Source organism: Nannospalax galili, unplaced genomic scaffold (assembly GCF_000622305.1).
Source record: "Nannospalax galili isolate Female #2095 unplaced genomic scaffold, S.galili_v1.0 scaffold799, whole genome shotgun sequence".
Lineage (NCBI taxonomy): Eukaryota > Metazoa > Chordata > Mammalia > Rodentia > Spalacidae > Nannospalax > Nannospalax galili.
Genome location: NW_008343085.1, coordinates 320,205 through 333,955, shown reverse-complemented (window position 1 = coordinate 333,955; position 13,751 = coordinate 320,205). Strand labels below are relative to the sequence as shown.

The 13,751-nt window shown below is 44.1% G+C and overlaps 1 protein-coding gene across 1 annotated transcript in view; it reads right to left on the bottom strand.

The window, feature by feature from the left end:
* Gfod2 (glucose-fructose oxidoreductase domain containing 2) overlaps positions 1 to 13,751 on the bottom strand; it is a 44,213-nt gene that overhangs the window by 12,846 nt on the left and 17,616 nt on the right. The window contains exon 2 of the mRNA XM_008839067.2: positions 1,323 to 1,663. Coding sequence (XP_008837289.1) covers positions 1,323 to 1,581 — 259 coding nt within the window. The 5' untranslated portion in view covers positions 1,582 to 1,663. The remainder of the gene's footprint in view (positions 1 to 1,322; positions 1,664 to 13,751) is intronic.

Sequence of the window (13,751 nt, the reverse complement as noted above, 5' to 3'; positions counted from 1 at the left end):
CAGGGGCTGGCTCAGCAGATAAGAGTACTGGCTGTTGGGGTTGGAGAGATGGCTCAGTGGTTAAGAACACTGAATGCTCTTGCAGAAGACCTGGGTTCAATTCCCAGCACCCACATGGAACTCCAGTTCCAGGGAATCCAATGTTCTTGTCTGATCTCTGCGGACAGCGCACGACATGGGTGCACTTACATACATACAGGCATAACACTCATACACATGAAATAAAAATAAATAAAAAAAATATATATATATATATAAAAAGTACTGGCTGTTCTTGCAGAGGACCCAGGTTCGGTTCCTAGCACCTAAATGCCTGCTAGCAATTGCCTGTAACTCCAATTCCAGGGGATCAGGTGCCCTCTTCTGGCCCCTGTGGGTATTGCACACACACGGTACACATATGTACACACAGACATACTCACACACACACAATAAAAATAAATAAATAATATTAAAAGAAAACCCCAGGACCACATGTATGCCAAGCAAGCACTCTACCATTATCACTGAAATACATCCCAACCTTTTTTTATGCTCAGAATGATGTCAAGTGCCTGGTATACAGAGGCACTAATATTAATTGCTGGAAGAATGTTTATTGGTTTGTTTTCCTATTAAATTTGATTCTGATTTATGTAAGATGAAAAGAAGACTCTGTCTAAAGTTAATATGAAAGAGATACTCACTAGGAACTGCAGAACAGCTCACCAGGCCACACCCAGCCAGGGGCAGGAGGTCTCCAAACCCAGTTTCCCAAGGGAAAGGATATGTAAGCAGCCTGTCCCGTGGATTGTGTGAGGGAAGCCAGGGCTGACAGAGAGCCTTCCTGCTGTCTGGCCATGCAAGATTGCAGTTTGCCAGAAAGGGAGGTGCTCATTTACAGGCAAGGGCTGACAAAGCATGGGAAACAGTAGCCCTCCAGACAGCCTCCTCTCCTTCCTGTGGTGCTGCATGCTACAGTGTGGCAGCAATTACAACTCATTTCTCAGGGTTCAGGGAACACTGACTTCCCTGAAGCAAACTTAACTTCCATAGAGTGCAATCTTGTCCAGTTCCATGATGGGTCATCTCTTGGAGAACCTCCTGAGCTTCTGCTCAAAGATTTCCCCATGAATGGGGGGTTGAGAAGATTGACTCCTTTTCTCTTGAGAGCTATCAGAGCCACCAACATGCCCTTCCCCAGCCCTTCTCCTAGCATGTCTGAGTACTACTATCTGGAGATGCAGACAAAGAAGGAATATTCAGGCCCAGGAGTGGGCAGTGAGCCTTAGAGGACTGCCCAGGGGAAAACAATCTGCCTGCTAGGGCCCAATCGTGCATACCTAAAGCCTTCACAGATATCTGTCGGGTAAGCGGAGGTGGAATATTGATGCACACCAGGTCTACGTCTTGATGCAGCAAGATGTCATCGGTCCGGCTGGTATAGAAGGTGATATTCATCTCCTCAGCCAGCTGCTTGGCCTCCTCCTCCGTCTTCCCCCACAGGGCCTCCACAGTGAACCCTTCCGCCCTTAGCAGTGGGACCAGGACTCGGGCTGAGCTGCCAGTCCCAAACACGCCCACTCCTGGCAGCATCTTCATCTGGGCCTCTGCTCAACAACTCATCTCCTTACAAGGGTCTCCAGTATGCTGACCTTCCCACAGTCCTGATCAAACATGGCTCCTAGAATGGTAAGAAACACACTGCTTAGGAATGGGGAGCACATTCAACCGAGACTCTGAGGCTACATTCCAGTCTTTCTGTTGTTTGAGACAGGGTCTCCCCAGCTGTTCTGGAACTCCCTATGTAGACCAGACTGGCCTAGATCTCACAGAGATTTGCCTGCCTCTGCCTCCTGAGTGCTGAGGCACCACCAAGCCCAGCCTATGTTCCATTCTTATTGAAAGCAGCAAGTTCTCTGCCCTCAAAGCACAAATGAAGTATTGTTCCAAAATAAAAGACTGTAGGATAGGGGGCTGGAGAGATGGCTCAGCAGTTAAGAGCACCGAGGACCTGGGTTCGATTCCCAGCACCCACATGGCAACTATGAACCATCCTTAACCAGTTCCAGGGGAATCTGAAGCCCTCTCCTGACCTCCGCAGCATTGCGCACAGGTGCACTCACATACATGCATGCAATACACTTGTACACATAAAATAAAAATAATAAAATATTAGAAAAAAAGAAAAAAGGCTGTAGGATCTTCTTCCAGGAACACCAAAGGAGACCACAGTCACATAGGTACAGAGAAAACAGGAAGTAGAACATGGCAAAGTGAGGGTCAAATCATTTTTTTTTCCCCTTTGGTCTTTTTGAGACAGGGTCTCCCTCTCTGGCCTTGAACTCAAGAGATCCACCTGCCTCTGCCTCCCAAGTGCTGGATTAAAGGTGTGTGCCACCATGCCTGGCTGAGGGTCAGATCTTTACTCTGCTAAATTTCCTGTATAACCCTGATCAAGTCATTTAGACTTTAGAGCTTCAACCATAAAATAAGAAGAGTGATCTTTAAAGTTTCTTCTTGCTTTAAAAGTTCAGTGGTTTCAGGATATGACAAGAGAATAGGAAATAAAAACCAGTATAAGCGGGACTGGAGAGATGACTCTGTGGTTAAGAGCACTGGCTGCTGTTATAAAGGATCCAGGTTCAGTTCCCAGTACCTAGATGGGGTAGAAACTGTCCATAACTCCCATTCCAGAGGATCTAATGCCCTCTCTGGCCTCAATGGGCAGTGCATGACATGGTGTACTTACATACATGCAGGCAAAACAAGCATACACATAAAGTAAAAATAAATAGGGGCTGGAGAGATGGTTCAGTAGATAAGAACACTGATTGCTGTTGCAGAGGACACAGGTTCAATTCCCAGCACCCATATGGCAGCTAATAACTGTTTGTACTCCAGTTCTAGGGGATCTGCCACCCTCTTCTGACCTCTGTGGGCACTGCATGACACAGGCTCATTTACATGCATGCAGGCAACACACTCATATACATAAAATAAAAATAAACAAAATATTTTTAAAACCCCCAAAAGAGTAAAAACCAGTGTAAGAGGAAAAAAAACATAATGCTGCTACTAGATGAACATTGGTTGGGGGGGGGGTGCAGCTTAGTGGTAGAACACTTACCACAAATATGTAAGAATATGTATTCAACTTCTAATACCCCCTAAAATCCCTTGTTCTTTTTTCTTTTTCACATACAGATATTCACCATTGAACACTTGGAAGTCTAAGGAAGGAGTATTGTAAGACTGAGGACAGTCTGGCCTACATAGCAGGATCCTGTCTCAAAAAATTCTAAAAGATGGGGGTGTCCAATAAAAGTAATGGGTTAGAATAAATGACACTGGACATTTACTATATATTCACTGAAAAGGGGACAAAATGCTTGGTTTATAAGTATAGCCCAGTGTAATACCCTATACTGCTGGACTGTCTGTGAGCCACTGAAATAATCATGGGTTAGGCAACCTCTAATTCTAGAACCTTCAGTGGGTTTTTGTTATTGTTTATCATTTGTCTATTTATTTAGAGACAGAGTCCCGTATCTCCCAGGGTGACCTTGAACTCTGCACCACAGATGGTTTTAGGTGCTGGACCTCAAACTCAGGGCTTCATGTGTGCTAGGCACATCCCTTTACCAGCTCAGGTACATCGTCAGCCCCTAGTTTTGTACTGTCTCCTGTGTTCACTCTGGTTGAGAAGCCTGGCTGGTCCCTGTACAGGATCATGGGGATTCTGTCTCTCTTAACCATCTTCCTCCTTTCTGTAGCTAAATCATGTCTATTGTCTCACAAGTACCTTTTTTTTCCCTTTCTACTTTCTCTCTTTGTTGATAATTTTATTGTCTTTCTAGGCTTCCTTATGTTAGAATACAGCTCAGCCACAAGTATCCTCAATCATTTTCACACCCTGGACTCTCTTCAGCTATAGATTGCTCATTTTCTACATGTACAGGTTTGGTTTTTTTTTTTTTTTTTGTATCTTATGGGTCATCTCTAATCTGGGTGCTTGAGTGCTGAATGGATACTATTAGACAAATGAGATTCTCCCTAAGATTTTTTATTTTTTTGAGACAGGGTCTCCCTATAGCTCCAGCTGGCCTTGAAGTCACTATGTAGACCAGGCTGGCCTCGAGCTCACTGAGATCCACCTGCCTCTGCCTTCTGAGTGCTGTGACTACAGGTATGCACAACCACACACAGCTCTACATGAGTCTTGTGGATGATCAACAGCCAGGGAGACATAGCTATATCAGCACAGATGTCTGCATGCTCCCAACACTCTACACTCCCTCCCATTTCACACTATCCCTAACCACTCTAGTTCTATATCATATATACAGTCTTTTGCCTACATGCATGTAAATGCACCTGTGTTGTGCAGTGCCTGTGAAGGCTAAAGGTGGCAATGGATCCCTGGAGCTAGAGTTATGAACGGTTATGAGTTGCCATGTGGGTGCTGGGAATGTAATACACGTCCTCTGCAAGAGCACCCAGTGCTCTTAACCACTGAGCCTAGAGAATATATATATATATATATATATATTCTCAAGGATCAGCAGTGTGAAACAGAATGGATTAGCTCGTTAATAACCTGTTTCACATTCATTGACTCAAAGGCAGCAACTTCAGTAACACCATAAAGGGGTACTGGCTGGCTCCTAAGGAAGCCAAATGGCATGAAGCTCGGCAAGCTTGATGACTAGGTATTCCCTGCCCAAGCAGGCACAGCGGGTTTTCCTGGTTAATTTGGGTGACTACTTTTTCTCAGTCCTAAAATTTCCTACTCTTTGTCCTAATATCCTTGCACATACCTTTCACATGCTATCAAAGATCTAAACAAACCCAGCCCTGCCAAGCTCAAATGAATTCCAATACCACATGCTGGTCAGGAAAGCAGGGTGCAAAGTGCCAGGTTAGAGGGAAAGCAGTAATAGAGGTTAGAAGCATGGGTTCACATCCTGTCACTTACCAGCTGTGACTTTAACAGGGTATCCCAAATAAGTCAGTCTCTCTCTCTCTCTCTCTCTTCCCCTCCTTCTCTCTTTTTTCTCATTTGTTTTTTGAGGCAGTGTCTCACACTACAGCCTAGAACTCACTGTGTAGCTCAGGCTGGCCCCAAACTAACAACAATGTGCCTGTCTCAATCTCCCAAGTGCTGGGATTACAACCATCTTTTTAAAAAGATGATTTCTGAGCTGGAGAGATGGCTCAGTGATCAAGAAAGAGCACTGACTGCTCTTGCAGAGGACGGGGTTCAATTGATTCCCAGCACCCACACGGTGGCTAACAGCCTTCCTAACTCTAGTTCCAGGGAATCTGATGCTCTCTTTTGGCCTCTGTGGTTACTGCATGCACATGGTGCACTTACATACATGCAGGCTATACACTCACTATGTAGATAAGGCTGGCCTAGAACTCACAGAGACCAACCTGCCTTTGCCTCACTTTTTAAAAAAAAAAAAAAAAAAAAGGCCAGTGCTTTTTGTTGTTGTCTTGTTCTGAGACAGGATCTTCACTATATAGCCCTAGCTGCCCTGGTACTTGCTATGTAGATCAGGCTGCCCTTGATCTCCCAGAGATCTGCCTCCTGAATGCTGGGTTTAAAAGTGTGCTCCATTGCACCAGGCAGCTCTTGGTTGTGAGGGTAGGGTTTCCTATGCAGTTTAAGCTGGCATCAAATACACAATCCTCCTGTTTCAGTGTCTGGAGTACACTACCATGCTTGACTCTACAATCATTTTAGGATGTAGATTAGCTATATTATTCTGACACACAGCGAATCTTTTTTAGATGTTCTAATAAATATTCTGCACAACACACACACTCACACACACACACTCACACACAGACACACTCACACACACACCCTCACTCCAGCTGTCTTGGAACTCACTATGTAGACCAGGCTGGCCTTGAACTCACAGAGATCCACCTGCCTCTGCCTCCCAAGTGCTGGGATTAAAGGCGTGGATCACCACGCCCAGCCTATCAGAATATTTTTAAAAGGTCACTGGAGATGATATAGGCCTGTAATTCTAGAACTAAAACAAGAGGATTACAAATTTAAGGCCAGGTGGAGTAACATAAGGAAACCCTGTCTCAAAAAAACAATGGCCAAAGCTGGGTGTGGTGGTGCACCTTTAATCCCAGTCCTCAGAGACAGAGGCAGGCGGATCTCTGTGAGTTCCCGGACAATAGGGGCAACATAATGAGACCCTGTCTCACACACACACACACACACACACACACAAAACAACAATAATCAAACCCAAACCAAAATTTGTAAGTATTTTGGGGGCTGGAGAGATGGGTCAGCAGTTAAGACCACTAGCTGCTCTTGCAGAGGACCTGGGTTCAGTTCCCAGCTAACAGCCATCTGTAATTCCAGTTCCAGGAAATTGTTCACCCTCTTCTGACCTCTGTGGGCACTGCACAACACAGGTGTACTTTCATACATGCAGGCAAAACAGTCACACACATAAAAAGAAATAATAAAAAATAAAAGTATTTCAATAGCAAGGCATAAAGGTACATAGCTACAGTTCCAGCACTTGGGAGTTAGAAGAAGGATTAGGAGTTCAAGGCTATCAAGTTCAAGGCCAACCTCAGCTACAAGAGATCTTGTCTAAAAGTGGGGGTGGGGAGGCTGGGGATACAGTTTAGTTGGTAGAGTGCTTACCTGGTTCAAAGCCCTCGATTTAATCCCTAGTACCACATAAAACCTGGAGAGTTGACACGACCTGTAATCCCAGCTTTAGGGAAAGGATTTAAAGCTCAAGGTCATCCCTGTCTCAAAACAAACACTGAAAAAAGAATTTAGGCACATTAAAAGATACCATTTTATGCTTGCCTAGTATGCAAGGCTGTACTCTCCCCAGTAATTACAGACAGTAATTAATTCAAAACGTGCGCATAGGCCAGAGGGTGATATCAGGTGTATTCTCTACCCATTTTTAAAATTACCATTTTGGGGGCTGGAGAGATGGCTCAGCAGTTAAGAGCTCTGACTGCTCTTGCAGAGGAGCTGGGTTGGATTCCCAGCACCCACATGGCGTTTACAAACTGTCCTTAACTGCAGTTCCAGGGGAATCCGAAGCCCTTTTCCGACTTCTGCGGCACTGCACGACACAGGTGCACTCACATACATGCAGGCAACACACTCATACACATAAAATAAAAATAATAAAATATTTCAAAAAAAAATTAACATTTTTAGCCGGGCATGGTGGCAAATGCCTTCAATCCCAGCACTTGGGAGGCAGAGGGAGGTGGATCTTTGTGAGTTCAAGACCAGCCTGGTCTACATAGTGAATTCCAAGACATCTGGGGGCTACAAGGAGACCCTGTCTCAAAAAGACCAAAAAAAAAAAAATTACCGTTTTTTAAGTAGATGTCTTTATGCCACATGTCTGTGGGTGCCCTTGGCAGTCAAAAGAGGGCCTCAGATATTGTGACACTGGAGTTTACAGGTGTTGTGAGCCAAGTCACTGCCAAATATGAGTGCTGAGAACCAAAGGCAGATTCTCTAGAAGAACAGCAATTGCTCTTAACTGCTAAGCCACATCTCCAGTCCCTGTACTATTTTTTGAGAGAGGGTCTCTCACTGCAACTAGAAAATTCAGCTAGACTCTCTGGCAAGCAAGCCCTAGAGGTCCACCCCTGTCACCTCTGCAACCCTGGGATCATAGGAATGGCTATCACATCCAGCTTTTTTTTTGGTCTTTTTGAGACAGGGTCTCCCTGTAACCCCAGCTGTCCTGGAACTCACTATGTAGACCAGGCTGGCCTTGAACTCACAGAGATCCGCCTGCCTATGCCTCCCAAGTGCTGGGATTAAAGGCATGCACCACCACCTCCGGCCAAAAAAATAAATCTTTTAAAAAATTACTTAGACAATGAATTTACCTGTGTATAATTGAAAATTGACTGTATGACACTTAGGTTTTTTTAGGGGGAGGCGGTTGGTAGTACTGGAGATTGAATGTGGGGTGTCATGTGTGCGAGGCAAGTTCTTTACCACTGAGCTATACCATACCCAGCACCTCTCTGATGCTTATTGACATCACATTCCAAGCAAAGGATGTTCCATGTGATTAGTGATTTTTGTTGCCCTGACATGACTCATGCTAGGAAATGGTTATCTCAGCAAGGGCTCTGAGAGCATGTGAATGGGAGCACCTGTCCTGTTAGGCATCCTCTGATTGTCAGGGAGAAGCGGTGATAGGTCAGCTGTGCTTCCTGTTCCTTTTCAGCTTTTTGCATTGATGTTCCTGTGTGGAGGGGTCAGAGCACCTCGCTTGTGTTTCGGAACAGTGGGGAAATAATTTAACGTATCCTTATCTGATATTACTTTCAAAATAAATAACTGTATTTTAACTTAAAAATTTGTGTGTTAGGCCAGGCATGTGGGCACACACCTTTAATCCCAGCACAAGGCAGGCAGATGCAGGAGGATCTCTGTGGAATCAGGGCACCCTGGTCTATATATGAGTTCCAGGCCAACTGGGGCTACAGGGAGACCCTGACTCAAAAGCCTCCCCCCAAAAAGAAAGAAAATTTATATGTGTGTGCCCACATAATGTATATGTGTGGGCACACACATACCATGGCATACATGTGGAGGTCAGAGGACAACTTTATGGAGTTGGTGGAGTTGGTTCTCTCCATCCACCCTTATGTAGGTCCTAGGGATTGAACTCAGATTATCAGGCTTTATAGCAAATACTGGTTTACCTGCTGGGCTGTCTTACTGGATAGTTCTCCTAGCCTTAGGCTTGTTCTTTTTTTTTTTTTTTTTTTTTTTTTTCATTTTGAGACAGGGTCTCTCTGTGTAGAGCAGGCTGGCCTTGATTTCAGACATCTGCCTGCCTCTGCCTCCCCTGGGACTAAAGGTATGCATCACCATGCCTGGCTCCTAAGCTTGTCCTTTTTTAAAAAAATTTATTTTGGGGGACTGGAGAGTCAGCTCAGTGGTTAAGAGCACTGACTGCTCTTGCAGAGGACCTGGGTTCGATTCCCAGCACCCACAGGGTGGCTACGAACCGTCCTTAACTCCAGTTCCAGGGGAATCCGAAGCTCTCTTCTGACCTCTGCAGCATTGCATGACATGGGTGCACTCACATACATGCAGGCAATACACTCATAAAATAAAAATAATAAATAGGCAGGGCATGGTGGCACACACCTGTAATCCCAGCACTTGGGAGGCAGAGGCAGAGGCAGGAGGATCTTTGTGAGTTCAAGGCCAGCCTGGTCTACATAGTGAGTTACAGGACAGTTGGGGCTACTGGGAGACCTTGTGTCAAAAAGATCAAAAAAAAAAAAAAGAAATCTGAGTGTTTTGCCTGCACGTATGTAAGCACACCATGTGCCTAGAATGACCAGAGGCCAGAGAGGGTGTTGTATCCCTTGAAACTGTAGTTACTGGTAGTTGTGAGCTGCCATGTGAACACTGGGAACTGAACCCAGGTTCTCTGCAAGAGCAATCAGTGTTCCTAACTGCTAAGCCATCTCTCCAACCCCATTATATATTCTTGGTAGGGGTATAAAACACTTCAGGAAATTGACAATTTAATTAAAAAAAATTTTTAATGCATATGAGTGTCTTACCTGCATATATGTAAGTGTACCACATGTGTGCATTATGTGCACATTTTTGTGGATATAAGTTTTCATTTATGAAACTATCATTTATGGCTACAAATGGAGTTGCTGTAATTGGGTTCATATATGTGTAAATTTATTTTAAAACTGTCAACTTGGGGGGCTGGAGAGATGGTTCAGCAGTTAAGAGCAGTGGCTGCTCTTGTAAAGGACCCAGGTTCAAGAGCAGTGGCTGCTCTTGCAAAGGACCCAGGTTCGATTCCCAGCACCCACATGGTGGCTAACCACCGCCCTAACTCCAGTTCCAGGGGATCCAGCACGCTCTTCTGAGAATGGCTAAACAAATAGTGGTGGTATCAAACAGTGCAATGCAGTAAAGCAGTAACAATGAATGAACTATTAACATATGCAACAATATGTATGGATTTAGGGAGTGGGGGTTGAAATAGGGCCTCCTTGTGGCTCCAGCTGACCTGGAACTATGTAGACCAGGCTGGCCTTGATCTCACAGATTCCCTTGCCTCTGCCTCTGCTGGGATTAAAGGTTGTGCCAACATGACTCCTTGGATATTTTTTAAATTTGTATTTATTTTATTTAAATTTTTTAAAATTTATTTTTATTTTGGGGTTGGGGATTTAGCTCAGTGGTAGAGTGGTTGCCTAGCAAGTACAAGGCCCTGGGTTCGGTCCTCAGCCCCCCCACCAAATTTTTTTTTAAATTTTTATTTTATGTGTATGAGTGTTATGCCTGCATGTATGTAAGTGCACCTGTGTCAAGTAATGCCCCTGGAGGACAGAAAAGGGTGTTGGATCTCCTGGAAATGCAGTTAGAGATACTTGTCAGCTGCCATGTGGGTGCTAGGATTTAAACCCTGGTCATCTGCAAGAGCAGCCAGTGCTAATTGCTGACCCATCCTCCAGCACCCCATCTCCTCCCCCCCTTTTTTTTTGTCTTTTTGAGACAGGGTCTCCCTGTAGCCCCAGCTGTCCTGGAACTCTCCATGTAGACCATGCTGGCCTCGAAATCACAAAGATCCCCATGCCTCTGCCACCCAAGTGCTGGGATTAAAGGCGTGCTACACCATGCCCGGCCCATCCCCTCTTTTAAAAACATTTTATTTGTTTGTTGTGTGGGTGGATGGATGGCACATGTGCCATGGCACTCAAGTAGAGGTCAGAGGACAACCTCTGGGAGTTGGCTCTCTCCCTCTACCATGTGAGTCCTGGGGATCAAACTCAAGTTGTTGTCAAGTTCAGAAATAAGGACCTTTACCAACAGTAATCTCTCAAGCTCAATATACACAGATCTTTTTTTTATTTATTTATTACTTTTACTTTATATGTATGCATGTATTGCCTGCATGTAGGTTAAGTGCACCTGTGTCATGTAATGCCTGCAGAGGTCAGAAGATGCTATCAGATCCCCTGGGACTGGAGTTATAGACAGTGGTTAGCTGCCATGTGGGTGCTGGGATTCGAACCCCAGTCTTCTGCAAGAATGACCAGTGTTCTTAACCACTGAGTCATCTCTACAGCCCAATATACATGGATCTCAAAAACATTATGTTGGAAGGGCATGGTGGCTCATGCCTGTAGTCCCAGCACTTAAAAAAAACATTATGTTGGCGGCCAGGTGTGGCGGCATATGCCTTTAATCCCAGCACTCAGAAGGTAGAGGCAAGGGGATCACTGAGTTCAAGGCTAGCCTGGTCTACACAGCATGTTCCAGACAAGCCAAGGCTATATAGTAAGACCCTGTTTCAAAAGAAAAACAAAAACAAGAATATATCATTATGTTGGGGCTGGAGAGATGGCTCAGCAGTTAAGAGTACTTACTGCTCCTCCAGAGGACCTGGTTTGAGTTCCCAGCATACATCGTGGCTAACACTGTCCTTAACTCTAGTTCTGGGGGATCCAACATCCTCTTCTGATCTCTAGGCACCCATGTGGTGCCCTTACACACATGTAGGCAAAATACTCATACATATAAAATAAAAATATTAAAAGAAAAACAACAACATTGGGGTTGGAAAGATGGCTCAGAAGTTAAGAGGAGTGGCTGCTCTTGCAGAGGACCCAGGCTTGATTCCCAGCACCTACATGGCAGCTAACAAGCGTCAGTAACTCCAGTTCCAGGGGAATCTGATGCTCTCTTCTGACCTCCACAGGCATTGCACGACATGGGTGCACTTAGATACATGCAGGCAATACATTCATACACACACAAAAAAAACCCCCAAAACATGTTAACTGAAAGTCATAGGCATACACAAAAAACCCATATTGTAGAATTCCATTTTTTTTTTGCACGACATGGGTGCACTTACATACATGCAGGCAATACATTCATACACACACAAAAAAAAAAACCCAAAACATGTTAACTGAAAGTCATAGGCATACACACAAAACCCATATTGTAGAATTCCAATTATTTGAAGAACAGAAAGAGGCAAGTCTTATTTATAGTGGCAGTAGTCCAAAAGCTGCAATGGTGGTGGATGAGGTTAGAAGGAACCAGGAAAGAAAACAAAGAAACATAAAGGCAAAAAATTCCCAATTAAAAGGTTTATTTTTTTCTTTCGTTTTTTTTTTTTTTTTTTTTTTTTTTTTTTTTTTGAGGCAGAGTCTCCTGGTAGCCTCAGCTGGTCTGGAACTGGAACTCACTATGTAGACCAGGCTGGCCTCCAATTCACAGAGCTCCACCTGCCTCTGCCTCCCAAGTGCTGAAATTAAAGGTCATGCGCCACCACGCCCTGCTTGAATACTTTTTTTTAAGATTTCACATCAAATTTATAAGTAGCTAACAAGTACTTTATTAAAAAGATACTCAAAGCCACAATAAAAGAATGCAAACTTAAAGAAGAATCATACTGCATATCAGATATAAACCCATACCCTAACCAGTGAAGCAGATGCTCCTAACAGTTGGTATAAGTAAAACATGTGCCTCATGAAATGCAAATTAGCAGCATCTATCAAATTAGCAACTACACTACATGGTACTTACCCAGTAGACATGCCTCCACAAACACAAAAATTATAGATGCTCACTGCAGAGCTCATAATTTTCTGTACTGTAATTTTTGTTTACAATAGTTGGGGGTGTGCACATGTACATTTGTACCGAGTGCATAAACACTGTGCACATGTGTGTGTGAGGCCAGAGGCGGGCATCAGATGTATTCTTCTATCGCTGTCCACTTTAAAAAAAAAGATTTATTTTTATTTACGTGTGTGTGTCTGTGTATATGCACAGATGCATGTGCTTGCAGAGGCCAGAAGACAGCTTAGATTCCCCCAGAACTGGAGATACAGCTGCCCAAAGTGGGTGGTGGGAACTGAACTCTGGTCCTCTGTGAGAAAAACAAGTGCTCTTTACTGCTGAGGCATCTCAGGACCTCCCCACCTTACTTTTCTTTACATTTTCATTTATATGTGGTATTGTGCACATGAATGCACACATACCACAGTACATGTGTGGGGGTCAGAGGACAACTTCTGGGCATTGGTTTTCTCCTTCCAGCAAGTGGGTTCCAGGGACTGAACTCTGGTCATCAGGCATGGCAGCAAATGTCTTTACCTGGTAAGCAATCTCGTCAGCCTTCTACCTCTCTTTTTTGTGTCAGTCTTTCACCAAACCTAGATCTCACTGATACGGCTAGGCTGACTGGTCACAATTTCCATGAATTCTCCTGTCATGGGGTTACAGATGCACATCACCATGTCTGGCTTTTTACATGGGTTCTGAGGATCTAAATTCGGGTCTTCATGCTTGCGCATCAAGCACTTTACCCACTGAGCCATCTCCTCAGCCCCTATTCATGTACTTTTTTAAATCAAACAACCAACAAAGATGGATGATTACACAGATGATGATACATTCATCAGTCGGAATCCTATGCAGCCATTTTAATGTGACAGATCTGTATTAACTACAATGGTAAGATGACCACGACACATGAATTAAACAGAGGAGCCTGATACAGCTTCCTCAGGATACCCATTCCTGTCTTTTATCAAATATAAGATGCCACAGACATAGAAGCATCATTACTTTTCTGCCTCTAAAAGAGGCAAATCACACAATTTATGACACAGAAATTTCATGTCACATAAATTGTTGCATTGTAAACAATGTTAAAATTTGGCACAGATTT